Source organism: Channa argus, chromosome 3 (assembly GCF_033026475.1).
Source record: "Channa argus isolate prfri chromosome 3, Channa argus male v1.0, whole genome shotgun sequence".
Lineage (NCBI taxonomy): Eukaryota > Metazoa > Chordata > Actinopteri > Anabantiformes > Channidae > Channa > Channa argus.
Genome location: NC_090199.1, coordinates 7783383 through 7809025, shown reverse-complemented (window position 1 = coordinate 7809025; position 25643 = coordinate 7783383). Strand labels below are relative to the sequence as shown.

General features: G+C 37.1%; 1 protein-coding gene across 3 annotated transcripts; it reads right to left on the bottom strand.

Moving 5' to 3' along the window:
• Nucleotides 1-1385: 1385 nt before the first annotated feature.
• Nucleotides 1386-22052, bottom strand: LOC137124423 (proto-oncogene vav-like). 3 transcript variants are annotated; one of them, XM_067499333.1, is made up of 29 exons: nucleotides 21900-22052; nucleotides 21222-21317; nucleotides 21015-21131; nucleotides 18319-18435; nucleotides 16046-16104; nucleotides 15572-15637; nucleotides 14223-14331; nucleotides 13017-13109; nucleotides 12801-12869; nucleotides 12603-12706; nucleotides 12411-12510; nucleotides 10704-10799; nucleotides 10557-10625; nucleotides 10378-10464; nucleotides 10212-10297; nucleotides 9997-10132; nucleotides 9788-9897; nucleotides 7490-7591; nucleotides 7272-7366; nucleotides 7135-7157; nucleotides 6953-6989; nucleotides 6617-6753; nucleotides 5897-5962; nucleotides 5588-5619; nucleotides 4022-4132; nucleotides 2768-2855; nucleotides 2502-2631; nucleotides 1697-1845; nucleotides 1386-1606 (listed from the first exon to the last, which is right to left on the bottom strand). In XM_067499333.1, exons 2-29 carry the CDS (start codon nucleotides 21306-21308, stop codon nucleotides 1553-1555), a joined length of 2529 nt encoding a protein of 842 aa, XP_067355434.1. In that variant the 5' UTR covers nucleotides 21309-21317; nucleotides 21900-22052; the 3' UTR covers nucleotides 1386-1552. The 3 variants fall into 3 exon arrangements, with proteins under 3 accessions (XP_067355434.1, XP_067355437.1, XP_067355436.1); XM_067499336.1 differs by having other exon boundaries at nucleotides 6737-6753; XM_067499335.1 differs by having other exon boundaries at nucleotides 13017-13106.
• Nucleotides 22053-25643: the final 3591 nt, after the last annotated feature.

Sequence of the window (25643 nt, the reverse complement as noted above, 5' to 3'; positions counted from 1 at the left end):
GCAGTGTATGGGATGATGCGCAAGCATCCACTATGTTGGCCTATATGCATATACAAGAGAGCAGCTTTTGAATAACTGTCTACTGTAGAGACCACTGTGTATGAAAGCATTTGCAATTTATCCCTGGATCAAAATAGAATTTCTATTGATTTGGATTTTTTACTTTTTATATAATCAATATGTTGACTATATGTATTTATAATCTATCACTATTCCAAGGAACTGTTTTAAAAATTTGTCATCACATTTCTTTAGTTTAAATATTTATATCAATGTATACATCAAATTTTTTTTAGCAGTGTCTGTAATATTTTTGAAAATTGAAGAAGTAGCGATACATTAACCATATGATGTTTATCTCTTATCTTTTAAATATTGGTATTAACTTTAATGTTTTCATGCTGTTGGGGAAAACACCACATTGGAATGATTGGTTGTTTATATAAGTCAAAGGTCTATCAATAGAATATATATAACTTCTTTAATAATTTTCATATCAATAGAATACGTATATATCAGATGGCATTTTATTTTTTTCAATGACATCAATTTCATTTACCCAGCAGAGGAAAATAGAATTAATATTAAGATTCATTAAGTGTATTTTGCTGGCCAGTGTAGTCCCAACTTTCACAAAATTGTCCTGAAAATTATCAACAAAACTTTTTAACTTGTCCACTGCAAAACAAGATTTCTCATGGCAATAACTAGGAATGCCAGATTTGTATTTTAATACAATAATAATAATATTTTATTGTAATATCTTTCTTTCACTTAAGATTATCAAAGTAAATTTATTTGTATACTTCTATTCTTCACTTTCACCAGTTCTCAGTTGTAACTATTTCTTATAAAGTGAATTTTCTTTGCTTTCCTTAGTTATCGTAGTTGGTTTGTCCATGAAGAGGCCAAAGCCTTAAAACTAAACATTGTATCGCAAAATTCAGTAGTAAACTTATGCTTGATCCATTTCAGCAAATCAATATTAAAGTCAGTGTGACGGTGCAAAGGACAGTGCACATCTTGGACAAGTCTTGAACACTGGCACAAAGGAGATAACAGGCACAACAAGGTTCAGTAAAATAAATCTCAATCCTTTCAAAAACGTAAAGATTGTTTGTGTTTGAAGGACGAGTACATTTTGGCAGTGTCTACAAATTGGGAGCTGCACAAAGTGTTTGGGGCTTGTTTTAGGTGAAATGGAGAAATGATTATTCTACCTGAATCTGGCCAGTAGGGCACTGTCAGCCTCAAAACTACTCTCACAATCCACCCAGCTTGAAGCTGAGGATTGTTCTTCCTTGGTCCCCATAACTTTATGTAGAGGTGGAGGTGGTAGTGAAGGTGGTGTTTAAGTTAATTGTGCATCAATAAGCCACACATCATCAGGTCATTAGAACAAAGTTGTATTCACATAACTAGACAGTCATTAAATCACAAGCAACAGCATCTCTCTCACACGCACACAAACAATCGTGCATATTGGTTAATTCAGACGATGGAAACCAGGAATCACACATCCAGTAGAGGTTTACACATCTCTGGAGCCATGTCAGCAGTAGTCAGAGTAGTCCTCCTCCACATAGTTTGCTGGAAAAAACCCCACCTGGAAACGCAGGAGCAGAGCGGGTAAGACAGAATACCTGTGAATCCGTACACTTATTGTGGTCACGTGTGGATGTTTGCAGAGTCTCACCCGGCCGTACACCTCTCCCTTCCACCAACCACTCTGTCCCCTTTTCAGGATCTTGATGGTGTCCCCTTCCCGCAGCGATAGCTCTGAGCGGTCCCTGGCAGAGAAGTCGTACCGGGCCCTCGCCACACCAAAACTGCTCATGCTTCCCCCTGTGAGACAAAGCCCCCATCGCAGCATGAGTAAGCTTAAAAAGATCATTCTGGGACGTAACCTCGTGAGTTTAAAGAGAATATTGACACCACTCAGATTTGTTTCAGTTTAAAGCTGCAGTCAGAAGAGGGACACATTAGTATGTAAAACCATTTTAGCAGACGCTTTTATCCAAAGCGACTCACAAGTGAGCTACAAGGCAGCAGAAATCTATGTCAAGGAGAAAACATCAAAGCAAAATCCAATCAGAAAAGTGTTCACATTTCATGAGATGCAACTGCAAGAAGGAGCAAAAAGGATGTTTTCCATAACTTGTCATTTAACCCTTTTGTTTCTAAAAATGTTAATCAGATCATGGTCAGGTATAATGTTCCAATGGGCTCATCTGTTTTATATGACACACCAGGTGCAAGTTACTTAACAAAAATACAGCTAATTTCTGTTCCTCTACTTAATTTATAGTTTACATTTTTTAGAGCTTATTGGAAAAGTATTTTTGTATTTTTAGGTTGGTTTTAGACATGATAGAATTTTAGACTATCCATCTTCGAGTTAGGCACAGTGTCTTTTGCTGGCCTCCATCCACAGATTTGGTTAAAAATTTCTTTTCTCATTCAACTCTCTGCACGGTCAGAAATACAGACATGTAATGTACCTGGCGTGGAATTCAGTGCGTTGTCAGATAAGTTGCTCTGCTCTGGTTGCTTGTATGGCACACGCAGCGTGGTGTCCACATCCTTGAAATACTCCTTCAGAGAGTTTTGCTGGTAATGATGAATCATCTCCTAACAAAAAAACATTGACAGACGAAGAGCGTGAGAAACAACATAGATGTGTTGATGTAGCCTGATTAAAGCAATTGTAAAAGACCATTTTGATCCGTGTCCTCTTTTCAGTGTCTCACTTTGACTAGAGACTTACAATTAAACCCTTGAATGCTTTCTTCTCATTGATGCGGTACAGGCCTTCAGAGGACGTGATCTTGATGTGTCTGATGTCCATGTTGAACCTGGGGGAGCAGACAGAGGGACTGGGTTAAACAGAGGTGGTAACTTACAAAATACTTTTACTCAAGTCTTACACAGTACTTACCTGGAATTTGGCAGCTTTAGTTACTAGTTAGTACAGGTGTGGATTCTTAGTACAAAATATAGCTATAAATTATGACTAATCCTTTGTTACAAAACTAATTGTAATAATGATTTTAAGGTCAACACATAAGAGAGATCTTAATCGATGCTTCTGTGATGACAACAATGAATAAAAAAACATAAATGCTTTGAGATTAATCATGCTAAAAGGGAAAAGTTCAGTGTTTCACAATTTTATGTCTTTGTCTTTGAAGCCCACAAAACCTCCAGAGAGGAATGATAATGAACTTCATCTTGTGTAATTTGAAATATGATTGGTTCCATTTTCTTCCCAGAGACATTTCTACTTCTGCAATAAATGGCTTTTGTTTGGCAACTACGGAATAAATCGGGTACTACTGTTTTGTTGGAAACGTACAGTGTTTCCCTGCTTTTAAAAGGAAGTAAAACGTTTTGAAAACATTTTGGTTTTGAAAAATTTACATGAGTCAGGATTAGCTTATGGCATAAAACCGATGATTAGTTTCATTATTGTTTAATGCAGAGAATTTTCTTGATGAATAGATAATAATCTTGCGAGAAAACTGTCGACAACTTCCCAGAGCTCAAGTGAATCTTCAAAATTGCCTATTATGCCTAATTCATTAATCCATATGTATTTAAATTTACCATTTACAGTTTAAATTACTGTCGATGATGATTTATGACTCATGTTATTGGTTCCATTAATTTGGTTTTCACTGTAGACTGTGTTAATTTTATGTTGTCTGTTTCTCGAGCTGAGGATAGTTTTGTGTGGGTATTCATTTTGTTACTTATTGTGTTCTGACTATGAATGTTTCTGTTCTCAGTTCTCTAGGGGGGAAAAAAAAAGGATGACTGTCACAATTAAACTACCTGAATAAATAAGTAAACTCCAAAAAGCACCAAATATTTATATTAAAGAGGACGAAAACAATTGTCCATGCTTTTTCTAACAGATTAATCTCTGTTTTGACATTATTTCATTGACTACATTTCAACACCTAATAATATACAATACTATATTGTTGTTACATATTTTCAGGGCTTTGTGGAGTCTTACTTGATACTGATTGCATACTCTCCTCCATCTTTCTGCCGCACAAGGAAGGTCCCATCAGAGCGGGACATTAGCAGGTTTTTGGCAGCGATTCTGTCCATGTTCCCTGCAAACCTGGAGCCACACATATAATCAGGTCCTTATTCTTAACACAGCTATGCTTCGAGCTACATGGTTAATTGTTACACAACAGTTGCAGCAGTTAACATCATTTAGGAAATGTTCCATTATTTAGCATTTATAAGCAATATAAATCAGACAATCAATAAATGTATTTTATAACATAATATAATGTAATTTCATGCAGTCATCAGGGCCTTTCTGTAGTAATCGTTTCTAAACAACATATTTTATGGTATTACTGTGTTCTCCTTTGCGTGTCATTCATTATATGTTATACCCCAGACTCTGGACCAGGTGTAGCTCAGTAGAGTTTGGAGGCAGTTGTCCTATGTATTTCCGGTTTGGGTTAATTTTACACCACAATTCAGAGGGAAATGTTATATTTTGGCTAAAGTACATTGAACACTTTGTCTTCACTTGAAGAGATTATTAAAGAAAAGCAATAACTAAAACTTTATAATTTTTAATATTCTGATACAGAAACTTATTAAAAAAGCTGTGCCTTTAACAGCTGCATCATTAGTGATGTTTTCACATTAATGCATCAATAAGAATATTTCAGTAATATAACCATCTTATGTAACCATTTTGAAATGAGCCATTCTACAGAATGATTGTTGATGACTTGTTGTTATAAATGTTATTTATAAAAAGGCACGTGTCAAACTAATCTGGACTAGTCTTGCATACTCGTGTTATCAACACTACCAAGTTTAATAGTGTTTAAATTCTTAGTGATTAAAATCTTAATTGAATTTTAAAAACTAACTCAGTTAGTTGGAATTTGTGTACTTGTGTACTTGTGGAATATGATTTAAGGAACTTTTGGTTGAATAATAATTCTGAATATTCCTGCCCCCTTTGTTTTCAGTTGACAATAAATTCATTAATAAGCACTTCTATCTGTTTACAAGTACATTACAGTGAGTTCTGAACTATTTAGCAAACACACACACACATTAGTTATAAACGCTAAATATTGGAACTTGGAGGCTTCGTGTAGAAATTTTATGTAATTCTAGTGCGTCACTTAGATTATGCTGACAAAAAGTTTAGTTTGAGAATAATAAGTTATAGAGGTGAAACTTTGTGTAGCCAATGTGTTACTTTGGGGTTTTGGTTTTGGGTTTTCACCATCACCATGAGGTGGCGTCAGAGCAATAACTTTTTCTGGGCAATGCCACTAATTTTAGATACTGTTTTTTTTTACTGTGTTGCAGTGAACAGTCAGTAAACGGTAATTCTTACATGAGGAGCTAGATCCCATCAGTGCCACAATGATACAGTTTGTACACTTCAATATTTAGTTCTGTTTTTCAGGGGCTACTAATAGTATATTCAGTGTCAGCTTGTGGGCTGATTCTCAGCAGCGCAATATGGTACAGGAAGAAATAAAGCGACAGTATGAGGTTAACAGTGGGGAGCAAGTGATTTGTTCATACTCACCAGTTGAAGCCAGATAAGTCAGGTGTTGGCCTCTGGGACAGATTGAGATCAAAGAGATTAGATGTAAACTTTGCAAACGCTTGTATTTATGGCAGTACGTGTTCTTCACTTCCTAATATGACCGATAATGGTGCCAGTACAGCTTGTGCAAGCTGACAAAATACCCACTGGACTAAACTCAACATACTGTATATGTCTTTTGTGTGTTTTGTGTACTGAGATCTTTCTTTTGATTAAAAATAAGTATTTGAAACGTTGCCTTTTCACCAATTTTAGGTTTTGAACAACATTTTCAATTTGTTTACTCACAGAAAGGTAGGGCTGAACTTTCTGGCAGGGGAACCATCCCATTTGGCCAACAGTTAGATTTCGTCCCTGAGTGACACACACACACACACACACACACACACACACACACACACACACACGCACACACACACACACACACAGAGAAACACAGAAACAAACACATGACTGGACTGGGTGGATTAAGCACTCATTGCAACATATCAGTGAATCAGCAGATCAACATGAGTAAGTGAGTTATAACCAAACAGCATAATAACAGAAAACTGTTGTATGCTGTTAAAGTATTTTACACAAAATGTGTAAAAAAAATTTAAAAAATAAAATAAAAGTCCTTCGTTTCAAAGTTGCCAATAACGCAAAAATAAAGTTGCCTTTGTTCGACACTCCTTTTCTATTACAATGTCTTACAAGCATGAACAATACCAGGACCCTGATACTAAAACAACTAAATGCAATCCAAGCCTTAGATTTTCAAAATCAAGACCTCTCAAATGACTCACAAAATAGACTGCAGCTAGAAGTGCAAGTTGGGCAGAAGGGAGGAAGTGGAAGATAGAGAAGATGCAGAAAGGAAAAAAGCTGAAAAAAATGAAAAACACACAAGAATTTCACACCTACACACCAACCACAGGAAACAAGGTTTGAAAACACAAAGAAAAAGTGTGGCCCCCTTAGGTTTCAGAATTCAGAGAAAATATATATATGCTTGTTTTTGGTTACCTCCCACCACGGTAGGTCAGCATCAGCCCGGGTGAGCTCAATGATATCACCTTTGGAGAGGTGAAGCGGTTGGCCAAAGCCTACAGGAGGTGGTGGCAAGCCATAATATTCCTGACATACCTCCATCTTAGGAAATCCTGAGATGAAGAGCAAGAAGGAGAGACTGAGATATATTGGGAAGGAGATCTGACAGGCAATGCAGGCAATGTAAGTCCATTTTAAAACAAATGTTGGGTTTATTTGTGACCACTAAGGAGTTTGTTATAGAGTCACACCACACTGAAAAATCCTACATTTTGTAAAATAATTCTATGTAAAAAATGTGTTGCTTCCTACCAATGCTGGAATGTCCGGTGGACCTCTGTGTCTTATTCTGGAGGGCAAAAAAAAAAACAGGTCTGACACAATCATCCCTCAAGTTTTATGTGTCTGCACAATTTAAAAATACAATGCAAATCATCACCTCTACTTTAATGATATGTAACATTTCCACAGCATCAGAAATAATTGACTCTTACCTTCCTCATAGTCCCAGCATGATCTGTAATTTTAAGAGAACTATTAATTATACGTAGTGCCGAAAAAAAAAAAATTCAAAAATAATTAAGCTGATTAGAATTTGTATTTAAACACACACACATGCACGTATACACACCTGAGTTACGTCCACAGGCTGGGACTCTGCCCAAACACTCTTTATGTGCAACCATTTTACAGCGAGTGCAGCGGTAGCCCTGGAAAAAAATCCCTCTGCAGATGACAGATGGAGAGATTCAGCCTCAGAAGTCTTGTCATTTAAACCAAAGACTTTGCTGGGTTTTTTTTTTCTTTTAAAGTGGAGCTAAGAGATCAACCCTAGTGGGACAAAGGTACCTTAACAGCATTGAGCAGGCCTTGCAGCAGGTGGTTTCCTCGAAGCAGTACATCTGAAAGTCATGGTTGTTGGCTGTGGAGTTCTCCGGACACAAATTTGACCTGAAAACATTAATTATGGATATTTTGACCATAACTGGGGAACCAAGCATTTAACATTTCAGTTTTAATCCAACAAGTGGTTCAACTTTGATGTAAGTTAGAAAAGGTTTTCTTCTCAAGAGAGCAACGTAGTGCAGTCAGACTGCAAATGACATAATTAATTTGTTTGTTTCCTGTATAGCTGAGCATTCAGCAAAACTGCAACTCAAAACCAAACATGAAAATGTGGCTACAGCTAAACCTTTCGAAATCAGAGTACAGTCACAATGAAAAGTCTTTTGACCCCGTTCTTTTTTTGTATATATGTATAAATGCCATTTTCCCCCATCAATTTAGACACAAAAAGGACATGTTTTCCTGTTGCCATCCACATTGCGTTTGGGTGCATTCTATTTGTTTAATTTATTTTTGTCTTTATGGAGGAGTCTAGAATTTGAATAGAGCCCACCTGAGGCAATTAAAACCCCCACAATTCACGCTGAATGTTGGCGCAAAAACCATGTCGCAAACTCCAAGGAACTCTCTGTAGACCTCCCCAAACACATTTTGTGGTGAGGCATAGATCATTGCAAGGGTTTAAGACAGTTTCTGAAGTGCTGAATGTTACCAGGTGAGCCAGGCTGAGTAAGTGGACAATAAAGACTTTCAGGGTCCACTCTAGCAAAACATTAGAGGTTTTCTGCAGAGATGAGAGACCCTGACAGACAAGCGAACGGCCCCGTAACACTCGAGAACAACATTTAAAAGGACTCCGAGAAAACGGGGACAACGATTTTCTGGTAAGATGAGACAAAATGAAATTCACTGGGGATGTACTGTGAGTATATGATGAGCACCAAGCTAAAACCATCGCTGGTGATAATTCTCTGTAGGTTGCTGCAAACTGCTTTCACTTTACACATACTTAATAATTTGTCAATATACAAATTTTTGATTTAAGCTGCTTTTGTGGTTCCTAATGTAGAACTAGATCAACGGCTTTTGGCTGCTCACCTCAGGGGTCACCACGGTGAAACATGTTCCACACGTTCGTTTGGGTGATACGACCCTGTGACCTTCTACCCCTTAACCCACCCGAACCCCCCTTACCTAATGCAGGACTAAACATCTCAAAAATAATGACTGGAGTCATATACAGTCCTAATAAAAGCCAACAATAAATAAGTAATAATCTAGATTTTTGGCAATAATTGTGTGTGTGTGTGTGTGTGTGTTTGTTTCAATGTGTTTGGTTTAGACATGAAATTGTTGGTACCCTTTCACAATATAAAGGAAGATGGAGGGGTACCAACGTTTCTGCCCATGTCTGTATGTGCCCGGGTGTGTGGTAACTAAATTGCAGGTGTCATACCATTACAATATGATCTTATAAACATTATCTGATATTTGCCAATGCATTGAAGTATGTCACAATGCTATTTTAAGTCAATTCGATTATGAGGCCTGCAACCAAAATAGAACTATCCCTTTTTTTAACTGTGCTTATTCCGTATAAAGGCCTATTTCAGTAGAAATAAGAATCCACTTTGAATTTTAAAAAAGAAGAAGCATTTACACTGTGATACCTGCTACAAAAAAGCTGAAAAACCAAAAACCCATCTGTCATTAAAGTACATTAATTGTGTGTCAAATGATATAGCTCTTAGCTGCTACGCTGTGAAATAGCACTTACATGCTGCTGTTAGAAGTGCAACCTTTTTGTCACACATATTCAACTCCTCACATACTAAACCCATATTTACTCCGGTGTGTGTGTCACTCAAAACAAGTGTCTGAAGAATAGAACATTTCACTTCCCAGTTGGTGTCAATAAAAAAAGCAGGTCACAGTTACCAATGTTCCTGTAGCGTATGGGATCTAGCAGTCTATTGTGATTGTGCCCGAGTTCCACAGCACTAGAATCTACACAAACTATTTCAGTTCCTATTGGCATTTGTTCTTTGGTTTTGCAAATGAATATCATAGGTTTTGTCCACCTGCCCATTGTTACTGAGCTGCTGTGTCACCTGTCACCATGTTGTCCAGTTGCAAGACAACATACATTTGGACAGAAACACATACAAAAACGGATGGCACTGTCAACATAAAGGTGAATCTTCAAAACTCTATACATACCGATGTTTATGTTTAGCATCGGTAACATTAGGTCGTCAATTATTTAATCAATGGATTATCACACCCCTTGTGTTAACTCACACAGCCATCTCAAACTGCTCCAGCCATTTTTTCTTCAGTTCTCTGGTTTTGAAGAATAAATCATATCCACATTTTCCGTAGCCATCCAGCAGAAGGAACACATAGGACCACTGTTCACGCACAAAGACACACACAAAGTTATACACGCTTTACGGATGCGCCATTGTATGTGGCATAATTACACTAGTGAAGGAAGCAGAGCAGAAGACCTTCTTTTTGTCCTTCTCTCCTGTGGGTTCATCTCGTATCTGGTATTGCTGTAGTTCAATGATCTCCTTTAGCTCAAAAGTCTCTCCACTCTTCTTCTTACATACAAACATGGCTTTATCAAACAGAAATGCATACCTGAGAAACAGCAAACAGACCAGGTCAGATACATGGTATAAACACGTAAGAGACACACTCAGACATAAGCAAAACACACCTGTCCTGTTTAGACCTTTTCTCCGAGCTGCAAATCTTCAGCTCTCCGTCGATCTTGGGGCGACCATAGAGAGCTAGAGACTGACTCTAAAGAGGAAACGGGAGAAGAATAAATAAATAGAACAACTCCCAAAAAGACACATGCTAAACACCAACTGTGAGCTTACAAGGTTTTCTATGGACAACTGGAAGGTGGTGATCTGTTTGATGATTTCGTTGTCTCGCTTCACCTCATTCACACACTGTGCCAAGTCCTGGAAACACACATGCAAAGGCAAAAGACCAAATGTTTTAATATAATAAATGAAAGTCAGAGACGGACACAATAGGATGTACCCACACTTACTCTCATGGCATCAAGACCTATGCGTAGGTTTTCCTTGTCTGTTGGGTCAGTGGTGTGTTTCACCAACTCCTGCAAATGCCCACAAAACACATCAAACATCAATCGTTCTTGAAAAAGGATATATCAAAGTAATTTGCACTACCGCACCTGTAACAGAAGGTGGTATTTGAGGACTCTCTGCATAGGAACCATGAGTAAGTCTCTGAGAGAAAAACGCCCGCTATTGGCTCTCTTTGAACACTCCTGAAAAACAAAGAAGAAGAAAAAAAAAAGAAAAAAGACAGCAACGTGAACATCAGCAGTAAGGTAGAGATGTGCTAGAAAAGTGTGAGATTTTTGTGTGGCATACTCAGCCTTCCAGCCAGTTTCCCTGGTGGCCAAATGCAGTACCGAAACCAAACCAAACAAAAAAAAACCTGTTGTGGTAGGGGTGGGCCACACCACAAACTTTTGTTTCATTTTCATATAAAGTAATACCAAGTCCAGAATCCCTGATATCAACAGCAAGATACTTTTTTATTGTTGAAAGCGGCTAATACATCATCATGTGATTGAGAGAAGCACAATGAGCTGAATGCATTACGAACAGGCTACATCTAAATGTATTTTACTACCAAATTATTTACCAAAAATTTGGTGAAAATATTCTGTTATTTTAACAATTCAGTCAGTTTTCATAAGGACTTTCATAACTTTCATAATGTGAACTGACACGGTCATTAACGCTCACGTTTACAAAAGCTGCAGAAATGCAGCAGTTACAATGTTCACGTGCCAAGGATGCAATCTCACATTTGACTGATGCCTGATTTCGTATTGCAATTTTGTAACGATTACACACTAGTAATCATACTCAAAACAACTCCATTGTGGACTGGCAATAAAGTCACACACGTCTGTACAACTGTTTATAGGAAACATCAAACAACAAGCAAGGTCAAATTAGAACAAGGCCATTCCAATGGTCAAAGGTCAAAAAGCCCAGTATGCAATGTGGGGACAGAGAAAAAGATACAGTAAAGCATAATGCGATAAGCTGCACAATACCTGGTCAAACCATGTAAAAAATAACAACAGTGGCAAAGAAGCCAGTTACATTTAGGTAAATGCTACATGTATAGTTTTTAATTCACCTAAAATATTAATGAATACAAACACAAAGTGGTTCAATCCTGATAGCATAAACTGTAGCATAAGCATCACTGGGGCAGGAGAACATATTAAAATACTCATTTGGATGATTGCCATACATAAATCTAGAGACATGCTATGGGTTAACCAAAGCTTGAACTAGACACAGCTAAATTCTTACATCTTGAGAGTAACAAAGGCTAAGACTACAGCAGCTATATTTACCCCAATCTAATATTACTGTGCTTACATGCTACTACATGCTACTCCCATTCTTACAGCTTCTAGTGTGGCAAAGAATGTTCCCAACGTGACCAACGTGTCCTTATAACTGGGGGGATATTTCAAAAACTCTTTGAATCATTCATTCCAGTCCTTCTTGCCACCAAATCCCTATATTGAAGTGTAGGTCATAGATGTGTATTGCACACTATGTTTAATATATATAGCAAAAGAAGTTGCTGATCAATTCTCAGATCCTGTTTTTTTCTGGGTTAAAGTGCACCAGTGTGTCCTCTCAAACCGCTGCCTCATCATGCACATAAAAATACATTTTCTAGATTCTGGAAAAAGTTTTTAAGGTAATAAATACTTTGAGTGCCATTAGAAGCAACCATAGACAGCAAAATGCAGTTAATCCAGCCAATTATGACTCAGTGATGTTTCAGTTCAAAATTACATATACCCTGCACTTCTGTTTTTGACACTGTGTCTCTTCCTCACCTCCAGTTTCATCCTGATATCCTCCCTCATACTCGAAAGCTTGTCAAGGTGTTTTGTGGCCGCTTCCACCTGACTACAGTAGTGACCATAGAGTAAGAGCCTGAAGGAGGTAAGAATATAACCAAACCATAAAGTACATGTTTTTGTAGCATTAATAAGCGTATATGTGTGTGTTGAGTGTGTGATGTGCACCTCTCTTTGTAGCTCAGAAACACTTGGTGGAGATTCTTGGCGCCCTCATTTAGGATAGAGTTCCGGACGGCTTCCAACAAATCACGATGGGTATTCGCCAAATCCTATGCATGCACACGCACACAGCAAGAAAACATGGGCATTCATTCATGTAAAACTGTACACATGAACAGGTGTGTAGTTTATGGTCTTCCATACCTCTATGTTGATGAAGATACTCTCAATGTCTTGTTGATGGAGAAACTTTAGAAGTGGCTTCATAAAGTGCTGCACAAAAGTAAAGGCAGAGATTTGGTTCAGAGATTTAGTGTGCAATTCACTGGCCATATGGATGCTTGTTAATGTTTCTCTGCATGTGATTTATACATCGTGCGCATAAACGCTTGAAGCGTCAGACTGAGGATGTGTGCACACCTGTAATATAGATTCCAGCGTATCAGTGTATTTCTCTTCTGTTTGTCTGATCTCTTGCAGGCAGCACTCTCGTTTGTCCACGCCAGTCTTCTGCTGCAGAATAAACATGCAATGTCAGATCATATTTATAATTTCTGCTATTTGTGACCATGAAAGACCTAAAAGTTTTGATAGTATTGAGGTCAGGATTTTACAATAAACCTAACGTTAGCCTGATTTATGTTTTCTAGAACCAGCTTTCATGTTTTTGGGGTCACAGTCCTGTTAAGAAATTATGTTTTTATCTTTTCAGCTTGTCCCATGAGTTCAGGTTCGCCAGAGCGGATCATTGTTAGACCGGCACTGCACAGCTGGGGATGGGAATGGGCTGTTGGAGGTTCAGTGTCTTCAAATGATGATGATAAAAAATATAATAAAGAATTCTAGCCCATGCACTCTCTGCAATGCACCAGGTTTACTGGCAGTAAAACAACCTCAGAAAAACAGAGCATGATTCTACTAGCCTAATTAAGTTGGTACAATGTTATTGGTGCTGAATGCATCGACACATACCTATGGTCATTGCGGCCGAACAAATATTTCTTTTTGTCCATGTGGTTAGTTTACAAAGCTTGAAGGGGCTGGGGCTTCGTTGGTGATGACAAACGTGACTATAGATGGTAGCATTGATGTATAAGTACCATCTAGTTCATGGTGTACCTGTGACCTAGTGGTTCATGGGGTATTTCTGACCATCTTAACCAATTTCCTCTCAACTGAGTCAAGACAGCGTGGATGTTTTTACAGATCTAGAAAAACCTCCAAATAACTTGTATTTATGTACAATTGATTGAGCTGATCATCTTTGGATCTCAAGTTGTTTAGAAAAGTCTCCCAAGAGATATTCCCGACTTGTCTTGGGCTTTCATCACCACTGAAGTAATATTCTGATTATTGTATCAATGTATAACTTTGAGCCTGTAATGATGTTAGAAAACCCCAAAAAAAGTAAACCCTGGGCACTAAATTCTTAGGGTTTTTATAAATTAAAGAGTACGATGTACAATCATTATGCCTCAATAAAAAATGTTGCAAGTCTCTAAAAAGCCCAATCAAATAAGGTATTTCTAAAATACACACTGGTATCAAAAATAATTTATTGATAAACTGATTACAAGAAAAAATTATTTGATTTGGTGACATTTGTGTTGTGTAGGGTTCACATACAGTTTCAGGTTGTTCTTCTGTCCTCATTAAGTCTTCATAGATTTCATCTCCTTCATGGTCCTCATCCTCCACAAAGTCATATAGGTCATCATCCTCATCCACCGTGTCACTGATAAACATCGCAAACATTGTTAGCATCATAATTCTGTCTTTCCTTCATTAATATTCCTATAGGGAATCAAAAATATGATTCCTCAGATAACCTAGCTCTATTTACATCACTTGTATGTGTAAATAACAAGCTTATCATCAGAACATCACTGGGTTTGATAATGTCCTATACCTAAGTGAAGTAAAGGTCCAAAGCACCATCCAAATAAAAAATGCTGGTGGTCTACACATGACATCCTTCAAGCTCTCTAAAAATATTTTTTACAATAGGTCAGCAAAAAATCAATAAAAAATGTCCAGCTGGTGCAGAATGCTGCTGCCAGGATGCTAACAAAAAACACACACACATTGTCACATCAACCTCATTTTAGCTTCTTTACATTGGCTCCCTGTTAGTTTCAGAATTAACTTTAGGCTTTTGATTATTACATATAGAGTCACTCTGCTATTGTTGCACCAATATTGTGGAACGCTCTTCTACAAGAGTTATTGACTGCTGCATCAGTGGATATTTAAAGAAAAACTTCTCAAAACAAACCTTTATAGACAGGTTTTTCCCAACTCTTGACCATAAATTAATTGCAAATGCCTGAACTGTAGATAATCGGTTACTTTGACTTTGACTTGTTAATGTTTGATGAGTTCTATTTTGGTCTGTTCCCATTTTATGTCCTATTGTTTTCTATTTGTTTTGTTTTCATGTGAAGCAATCTGTGAGCTATTCTCTGTGAAAGGTGCTATAAAAATACATTTTACTTACTAACTTACACTTACTGCAAGACAACTCTTTTTTTTTTATATACATAGTGTGCATATGTCATTCCTGAGATGATGGCTGTTCTTCTGAGCCATTCCCTAATTGCAGGTGCAGTTTTGTTAACAGCTTTTGTTCACATTTAGGTTTGTTTGACAAAAATCTAGGTGGTTTGAGATTTATTAGAAATGAGACAAGAAAATACTTCAGTCTCCTAATTGCTAATGTTATTCTAATGACAATAATGTAAAATTTCGGGGCTACAAATCTTTGATTTTTAATAACTGTTTCTGGCACTTATGGCACTTGGAATGCACTCTTGAAAAATGTCCCACCAAACTTTAGAAAGGCATAAGTGTAACCATGTACAGTGGCAGACCAAAACAAAAGTTTCTGTTCCACAAACAAAAAAAAACACAAATTATCACAAAAACAGGACTTCCTTGAGTTTATCAACATAATATTTTCAAGAAAAACTTCTTACTCCATCTGATCTGATAGTCCGCTGTAGATCTCGTCATCAGGAGTGCATCCTTCCAAAGGAAAAGGCCTGGAGGAAGAAAAGTGTGCGTTGTAGTAGTAAAGGAGGACAGTAGGGAGAATGGGACTAACACAGTATGAATTATCAATTGATTTTCATTATTACATCCAAAAACTAACTGAAATTTTACAATCAATAAATGCTTTATTGCACAAACTTAAATATATCTGCTCCCGAAGAGATTAAGTATAGTGGAACAGATGTAATAATATAAATAACATCACTGTTACAAATACTGTGCATCCAAACCAACAACATAAAAATCCTTATATCTGCTTTCAATTCAGCAATATAGTGTGTTAAATGCATTTACAGTGTTAAATGGTTGTATATATAGTTTACCAATCCTAAAGGAAGGACTTAAAATAACATGTTACCAACACATTTGTTATGCAAAAAGGGAATGAAAGTACTTACTGGAATCCTTTTTGTATTGCAATGTGTGAATGAGACAGGATGGATAAAGTGTCTATCACCTGTCACACACGAACACAACATAAAGAACATAAAGAGGCATAATTAGTATGTTATGTTACGTGTGGGACACACTCAGAGCTGTTTCACACCTTAAAGATGAGCACTGAAAACCCCACCTGACATGGTTTCACTCTTATTCTGTTTGGCAGTTTAAATGAAATGCAGTATCATGATAAATGACTGGGTGAAACCAATGTCATGAGAGATGTGATCAGAAACTTAAAGATCTCACATAGCAGTTCAAATGAAACCGATTATTGTTTCTGATTAACATATGTCACTAAGCTTCTTTGCCATGTATTCAATGTTGTATAACCTATAATGTATTAAATAATAGACTTTTAGTTTCATTTCTCTAATTTGACTGCTGTAGTTGAAACATCCAACAGAAAATGCAGCCTGACTGCTAAGCTTCGGTTCTCTCATAAAAAGAAGGAGGGCCTCTAATGGCAGATTTAAAATAAATATAATCTAAAAATAAAGACTACCTTCTAAGTTAGTGCTATAGAGTTAGAGTTTTTAAATCAGATGTCTACTTTCATTCAAGGGAGAGAGAGGAGGAAAGATGTAACACGAACTGAAAGTCTGTAGGAGAAGTTATGTGACAGAAAAAACATCTGAATGGACTGATTTTTAGCCTACAGCGAGCTAATAAGGGTTTTTTTCCCAAGCAGACAAAAAAAAAAAAAACACTTTTAGGGATGTTCATACTTATACTTTCTGTCATAGAGTTAGATTAAGAAAATCTACTCTGATATCTATTTGATATTAATCTACAGACAGCAGGCTTTGTACTATCCTATTGGGGGAAATAAAATCCATTGGTGTAATGTATTGTATTAAAACCACATCCTAATAATTTTGTACTATGCCCAAAAGTATGTACGAGTTTTGTTGGCATATGATACCTACAGAGGTGATTTTGTGAATGTAAACTACTTTGACTTTATTTTTTGGTCCAATTTGGCTTTGAAAGTTTAGTTAAGCCAAATCCTTTGTTCCCTCCTTTATTGTGATGATATAGATCTGGCTTTGGGATCGATTAAGTGTGTGGTGAAGACTTGTAACCTAATTGAGAGTATTGTAGGAAGTTGATTTTAAATGTCCATCAGTAACTACTTTTTCTAAATCACCCGGTCAGTTAATAAGTATATAGTTATGAGTATATATTTATTTTTGACCTATTTGGATTGCAAATTGAAAAAACAAAGTGTATGATATGCTTGTAAAATACAGTGCACTGTTGGACATATTAAAAAAAGAATACAGTATCTAGATGGGGCTAAAAATATTTCTGATGTTGGATGTATTTGGCTGTAAACAAAATGTTTCTTATGATTTCACTGAAATAAATGTTAGAGGTAAAATTACCAAAAATCGCACACAATACCAAAAATGTATCTAAAGCCCAAAGCTAATAACTACTATATGTTCAGCAGAGCGTTTTGTTTTATACATTAAACGTCTCAGACTTCCCAGATTTATACTGGGAACCCTTTGAATGGGCCAAGACCCTATTTTTAACATTTATATATGATGTTTTTGTTTTTTTGTTTTTTACTTAAGTAAAATAATTAAATACATTTGTATTGCATTACTCTTAGTAATTATAGAGTATTTTCATTCACATTTACACAACACTGTTTTCACCTTAAACTATACTGTACAGAATAAACCACAACTGTATTTACTGTAGTTGACTGTCAGACTGGCTGCAAGCAGCAAAGTGAAAGAAGAAGCTCAGTGACAGGAACACACTATTTACATAAACTGTATATAAAAAAAAAAAAAAAAAAAAAAAAAAAAAGGCCACAGTCAGGCTCTGGCTTAGGGGTCCACCTCAAGTTGACCCATTATGTTCTTAAGAACTCTGCATCTTTTTACTCTGTACATACATTTTGAATAAGTACAGATCTCGAGCCTACTGCATTTTACCACAAAATGCTGTGGCTAGCCTGCACTGAAAGTGAAAGAGACCTGTGAAATACTGAATTTGTGCATTCACTGAAACGCTTCAATTAGAAAATCACCAAGCAACTTCCTGTTGGGGGTATGTGGGTGTCTGCAAGCTGCAGAGAGGAGTGAGGAGGAGTCTGTTCACACATACGACTCCTACCTTAATCACTAGAGTATGACTGCACACTGTGTTAATTACTGCACTGAATTAAGAAGAGAGACACATTGATAGATAGATAGATGTGGTGGGGAGATACCTTTGCGAAGTCTCGAACATCAAACAGGTCAAAGGCCTCAAACAGTTCACTCTTTTTGAGATGAAACCTGTCCTGACAAACTCCCAGGAATGTCCGGATATTCTTCAGACACAGGAACTAAATACAAATGAAATCTTACTTTAGTGTTGAAACAGTTAGTCAATTAATAAAATGTATGTTTTTTTGTAATGTTTTTATGTTCCCTCCTTAGACTCAGTTCTGATGAGGAAAAAACCTTCCAAAACACTTAATTGGTAAGTTAAATAAAATATATGAAACTGACAATTGTTTTATGTTCACAATCTTAAATGTAAGAAGCTGCTGCTTTTCTCTTTTTTAATTTGCACAGCCTACAGCTATAGCATATCAAATTACAATAAATTAGTGGCACGGTGGCCGAGTGGTTAGCATTCTGTTAGAACTCTTGCCTCACAGCAAGAAGGTCCTGGGTTCAATAGAAAAAGGGGCCTTTCTGTGTGGAGTTTGCATGTTCTCCCCGTGTTTGTGTAGGTTCCCTCCGGGTGCTCCGGTTTCCCCTACCGCTAAAATAGTTTGTGTTAGGCACCAGGTCAGGTTAGCCCAGAGGCCCCGCACTAAGTCGCAGTGGCTCAGGACTAACCCTCCATCTGACGTAATTGCGCTGCACACCTTGTATGTATAATGACAAATAAAGCAGACCGTGAAAGGTTACATATCAAACATAACTGAAATGTTATTGGTCACAGTGCAGAGATATTTGTTTAAAACCAAATATCTCTGCACGGCTGCCAATGCTGTTCGGTGAGTCTACTTTCAAGGGAGGTGTCACCAGCACCTCTAATTTTGAAACATATGTCTAACAATAAAACATTTAAAAAGGAGGTAAATATTAATTAAGTACAAGTGAATTAAACTGAATTTGAACTCTCAAAGAAATGTAGCACAAGATGCACATTACAAAAACCAGCAGCAGGCAGATACACACAGACGGTCACATCAAAAAACATTATCAGCGTCTAAAAAGCAGCCACGCGGACCACATGAACAGTAACACTAATGCAGGTTTACAAAGACACTAGTACTAAAAGAAGCCATACAAATTAAAGAATATTAAAGCTGAAATGTAGCTACATAAGAAACCACAGAGAACATAGTGCACATTGTGAGTGACATGGTGGTCAAACATATGCTGTTTTACATAACTTCCTGAACAACTGCTCTCCCTGTCTCTTTGTGTGTGTGTCTATGTATGTCTCTCTGTTCAACACTGGGAAATGCAGAACTCTAATTTAAGAAAAGGGGAAATGTTCGGTTGCACTGATACTGCTGCACAGATCACATAACTTAGGAGTGCATATTAACTGCAACAAATTCATCCTTGCAGCAGTAAAACTTTCCGCTGTAAATCTTATTTCAAGACCACAGGGGGAGATTTATTGTGTAATGTCATCAGCTGTAATGTGTGTGCCTGTATGTACACATAAGACTGGAGTCCTGCTCCACTACTATTAGTCACCGGATGTTTCATAACTACCTTTGACCTCGTAGGATTTCCCAGTGTTTCACATTGCACGTGCCAAAGCCCAGTACCTACTGCACACAAGCATGTTAAGACATCCTGGTGAGTTCTAACAGATATAATTCAAGGACTTCCCTTGAATGGTTGACTGACCATGTCTCTGTCATTTCTCTCCCTCAGATACAAACTATTTACTTTTTGCAGTTTTTTTTTTTTGCTTAAATATTATTTCAGTTTACTTTTATCTGGGCAATAGATAACGATAAAATTTAGAACTATACTTCAAGCACAGACATTTGATTATTTTGCCATTTTAAGAAACAAATGTATCAGCTTTTATCGATACCACTTCCATCTAATGTACAACAAATGTAAAGCAGCAGCCAGCAACAGGTTAGTTTAGCCTCACATAAAGATGCTGAAACAGCTAATCTAGCAATGTCCAAGGGCAAAAATAGTTAATTGTCAAGTCTGGCTTGTTTAATTCCGCACAAAACCAAACTGGACTTCCTGGAGCTGAGATATTTTCAGCATTTGTGCTAGGATACGTTTATTACTGCTGACAATTATTAATTATTCACCATACAAACAGACAACAGTATCACTTGAACTGTATTTCCCAAACTGTGTAATTCTGCCCACAAAACTGCATGACAGGAATTTGAAAGTATTTTACGAAACGAAAGAAACTGGGCTTGTAATTGTACATTATAACCCTATTTTGTGTATTTTTGCCCAGATCTAGATCCAGAGGCAAGTTAAACATGTTTCATTTTGTAGTTTTGTAAATGCAAAAATTGTTCTCAGATATAATGGTGGTACAATGGTGAAATCTTCTATACGGTTCTAAACGTGAAAAGTAGAGTAAAGAAATATTTTCAACTTGTGTCTATTATAAATAAATATATAAATTTCTTGTTTCTAGTGCATATACTGTATTCCTTCAAAGTAATGAGGTGATTCCTGCAATTCTTTTAAAAATAATTCGTTTTTAAAGAGAGAAGAATATTTTATACAAATGAAACTTTTTTTTTTGTAATTTCGTTGATCATCTGCCTTTTCTCCACCCTCAACACCAGCACCCGGATGTAGATAGATAAAAATCAAAGCATTTTCCTATCGGATAACATTTCTGCCTGCCGATCATTATGAAAATGGCCAACTGAAGCAAGTTTGTGTCTTTGTGCCTGTGTTTCACCTGGGACATCTGTGGCCGCAGGTTGATCTCTTTCAGGTTGACGGCCTGAGGCAGCAAGTTGTTTAGCATTTGACAGAGCAGCACACCATCTCTCAAAGCCTGAGCCAGGTCACACACCTTACATATATACATATACAAATAAAAATTAGGAACCAGAATGTGCGTTACTGTACAAACGTATGAGCATATGTGACACAGCTGACTTACCTGTGCGCCCTCCCATGTGACACGATGGTTCTCAGGAAGAACTCGGCAGTCGATCAGCCACATCGCACACTGCCGCCACAATTCCATTTCTGTTTTCTAATTAATAGATAATGTGATGAGATGTGAGAGATTTGACCAAATTTATCCGCAAGATATTCAGTAACCAGTCGTTGCTAGTGCCTTGGAGAACATCCTGTAGCAATTAAGTAGTTTGTCAGATTGTTAGAGGACTCCTGAATCAGAGAGAAAGTCAGCTTCATAAGAAGCTAACAACGGATTTTCGGATCATTTGTAGACTGATCACCAATTGGAAATTAGATGGACTTACCGTCTGAATTCTGACACAAACCTACTGTAGCATGACAACTTCATACAAGTTTAACATATATGAAAAAGCTACAAATTTCACTTTGTCACAACCTCTTTTTTTTTCTTAGTACACTAGAACTAGGACACAGCAATTACTGAATATTATTCAGTCTGTCCCAATATCAGTGTGATACTAAAGCAGATCAGTCGACCTACACTGATCAATCAGCTGTCAACCTGTCCGTTCAGTAAGTTATAAAGCTGGCACTCTTGAAACCCTGTTAATTAACAAAAAGGCAAATGCTTCCACAAAACTGTCATTTTCTACCAGCATATGAATTTAGCACGAAAATTGCAATCAGCTCTCACCTTTAGTAGTTTCTCCTGGCAGTTCTAGGTGTCTTTTCTCGATATTCACCTCCTTGTCTTCCTTTCATTATCTTATTTTCAGACTTCGGCGCTCTTGTTCTGCTCTTCTTCCGTGGTGGGTGTTCTGCAGAGCTGCACTGTGTTGAAGGCTTTTAACTTCATCCCGCAACTTCCTTTTTCCTCTGACGCACCCTCACGCTGTCACATTCACACACACACACAAACACACACACACACACACACACACACACAATGTATGCATACACACAAAGTTGCTACTGTTGCTGCTGCTGCAAGTGGTAGAAGTTGATTTAAAAAAAAAAAACAGTGTGATCTCTATATGAAATGGTGCATAAATGTTTACTGAAGATCAGATACAACTGGAGTGTCTGTACTTGTGCATGCGGCACAGAACACAAGTTTTAAAAAGATTAAATAAATACCATGCAAGGTCTGACACAACTTTAATTAAAACACCTCTAAACAAACTTCTAATGGTAATGTGAGCCTACATGAGGGAGATAGTCTCAGTGTAATTCAAAACTGTGGAGATAATATGCAAATTTAGAGGGATCCGGTTTCTTTGTCTACAAAGTTGTTGAATCTACTTTTATGGCTATAAAATGCTGCAAGAACCACACAATAAAATGAATTAAATATGTTGCAGTTTACACTGCAGTCATGATATTATTTAAAGATAGTCCAAAGCCTAATAAAACAGCTGCTCAGACTTGAGAGAACCCACTGTTATTTAAATGATCTGGGAACATATTTTGGGTCATTTATTTGGAAAATGTGTCTTTAAAAAAAAAAAAAAAAAACTATTTCCGTCCTTAGTTATGAAGGGACAATCCAGAGATATTACAATTTGTGTTTCTTAAATTTAAAGTTGTTACATTTTTTATAAATGCATCTCTGTAAGCTTTGAGTATCACATCATATGCAGTGCCTTGAACAAGTATTCATACCCCTTGAACATTTCCACATTGTCACGTTATTAACATAAATGTGATATGTGATGTGATTTTATGTGATAGACAACATAAAGTGGCACATAATTGTGAAGTAAAAGGAAAATGATAAATGGTTTTCAATTTTTTTTTACAAATAAGTATCTGAAAAGTGAGGTGTGCATTTGTATTCAGTCCCCTTTACTCTGATACCACTAACTAAAATCCAGTGGAACCATTTGTCTGTGGAGTGGAGTCCACCTGTCTGTAATTTATTCTCAATATAAATACACCTGTTCTGTGAAGCACTCAGAGGTTTGTTACAGAACATTAGTGAATGGCATCATGAAGTCCGAGGAACACACCAGACAGATCAGGGATAAAGTAGTTAAAAGCAGGGTTAGGTTATAAAAAATATCCCAAGCTTTTAACATTTCACCGAGCAATGTACAATCTATCATCTGAAAATGGAAAAAAGTGGAAAGTGTGGCACAAGTGTAAAACTACAAATACATGGCCATCCCACCTCAACTGACAGCCTGGGCAAGGATAGCATTAATCAGAGAGGCAGCGAAGAGGCCCATCGTAACTCTGGAGGAGCAGCACAGTTCCACAGCTCAGGTGGGAGAATCTGTCCACAGGACAACTATTAGTCGGGCCCACCATAAATCTGGCAGAGTGGCATAAAGGCCTTCAAGAACAAACCCATTGTTTAAAAAAAAAAAAAGCCATTAGAAGTCTCATTTGCAGTTTGTGACAAGCCATGTGGGTGATACAGCAAACATGTGCAAAAAGGTGCTCTGCTCACATGAGACCAAAACGTAACTTGTTGGCCTAAATGCAGAAAGTTATGAGTAGCTAAAACCTAACACTGCACATCACTCTGGTGGCGGCATCATGTTGTGACGATGCTTTTCTTCAGCAGGGACACGGAAGCTGGTCAGAGTTGATGGGAAGATGGATGGAGCCAAATACAGGGCAATCTTAGAAGAAAACCTGTTAAGAGTCTGCAAAAGAGGTTCACCTTCCAGCAGGGCAACGACCCAAAACATACAGCTAGAGCTACAATGGAATGGTTTATCAAAGCATATTCCACATGAATATGCTTTGAGAATGGCCCAGTCAAAGTCAAGACCTAAATCCAATTGAGCATTTCTGGCAAGACTTGAAAATTGCTGTTCACAGATGCCCTCCATCCAATCTGACTGAACATGAACTATTTTGCAAAGAAAAAATGGGCAAAGCAGATAGAGACATACCCCAAAAGACAGTTGTAATTGCAGCAAAAGGTGGCTTACAAAGTATTTATTCAGGGGGGCTGAATACAAATGCACACTGCACTTTTTAGATATCTATTTGTAAAACATTTAATACTTTTGAAAGGCACTTTTGCTTCCAATGTATTATAGTACTGGAAGAGGTTTTAAATATTCTGTATATAACACTTAAACTACCTGCATGTCTCTACATGCCAGGTGAGATAAATAAGAAAACACATTTTTTTCTTTTGTGGTTTTAAATTGACTAGGTTAAAATCACACTCACTTTATAATGTTTTTAAATGTACCACTGTGGTAATAAATGGGAATTTAAAAAAAAAAAAAAGGAAAAAATAGAAATAGTATCAATGTAGTGCAAAAAAAGAATTTGTTTCTTGTCTTTCAAAAGTTACACTGTCTCGCTTCAAGGCTTAAAATATGAGGGTGGGACAAGGAGCAGAGGTGATCATGATGATGATCATGTGAGACAGAGGACTGGTATTTGAGGTTGTGGCTGAGGTACACATCACTCAGGTTGTACTAAGGACTGTTCCTCAAAAAATATTTTTTTCCCATGGTCGATGCTCATTATTATACAACCAAGTCCACTACTCTTAATTTTTTTTTCCTATTTAAGAATCTTTATGTCCTAATTTTGCAGTTTTATAACTGAACACATATTTCAACCAAATGCCAAGATCTATACACTGATGCTCCAGAATGGATATGAGATATTGATGGTATATATTGTATACCATCAATACCTCTGAGCGTGTAGCTTAAACTAAGTAAGGAATGTGGCCACTAAAATGCCATACATTTAAATCATGAAGAGTGAAAACACATATTAAACTTACATTTGCAAAGCAACATTGTGTTTTTGCCACCATCCATCTCTCCATATTAAGAAAATGTTCTTTAAGGGAAACTGTGCATCCAGAAAGCGAGTGAACCTTCAGGAGACAGTTAAAAATTAACAGTCAAAAGTGAAGCAGTGGGAGGTAGCATGACCTGACTTTTCTGAAAATGAATGCAACAGGCTTCACACTTCGTCACTACCCACAAAACTACATACACTGAATGGTAAACACAGGTTTTCTGTATACACACTTAAACCAAATCAGAGTAACAGAAGACATACTCTTCATATTCCTAATAAGTAAACCGAGTTACCTTTTAGGTGTTAACTTAGTGGCTTTAAAAAGGTACATGCCACAATTTACTTTAGCACTAGGTGTCACTCTTACACACATTAATGCTTTACCTGCAGTTATTCTATGTTATTATCTATAACAGGTTGGAAGACACCACTGTGCATTCATGCCTTTCTCTGACTTGACAGGACTTGACAGCTGCCTAACAGTAACATTTTCTCATCCCCCACTTTCAGGTTTTCCTGAACACTCATCTATCTTCTGCAACATGCCTCAACCTGCACTCTACACCTCCAGAGAGCTCATGCTAATTCCTGCGCAGTGATTTGCTGTATGTGTGGGGTACTGTGGACCTACTGCACAATCTGATTGGCTTTTTGA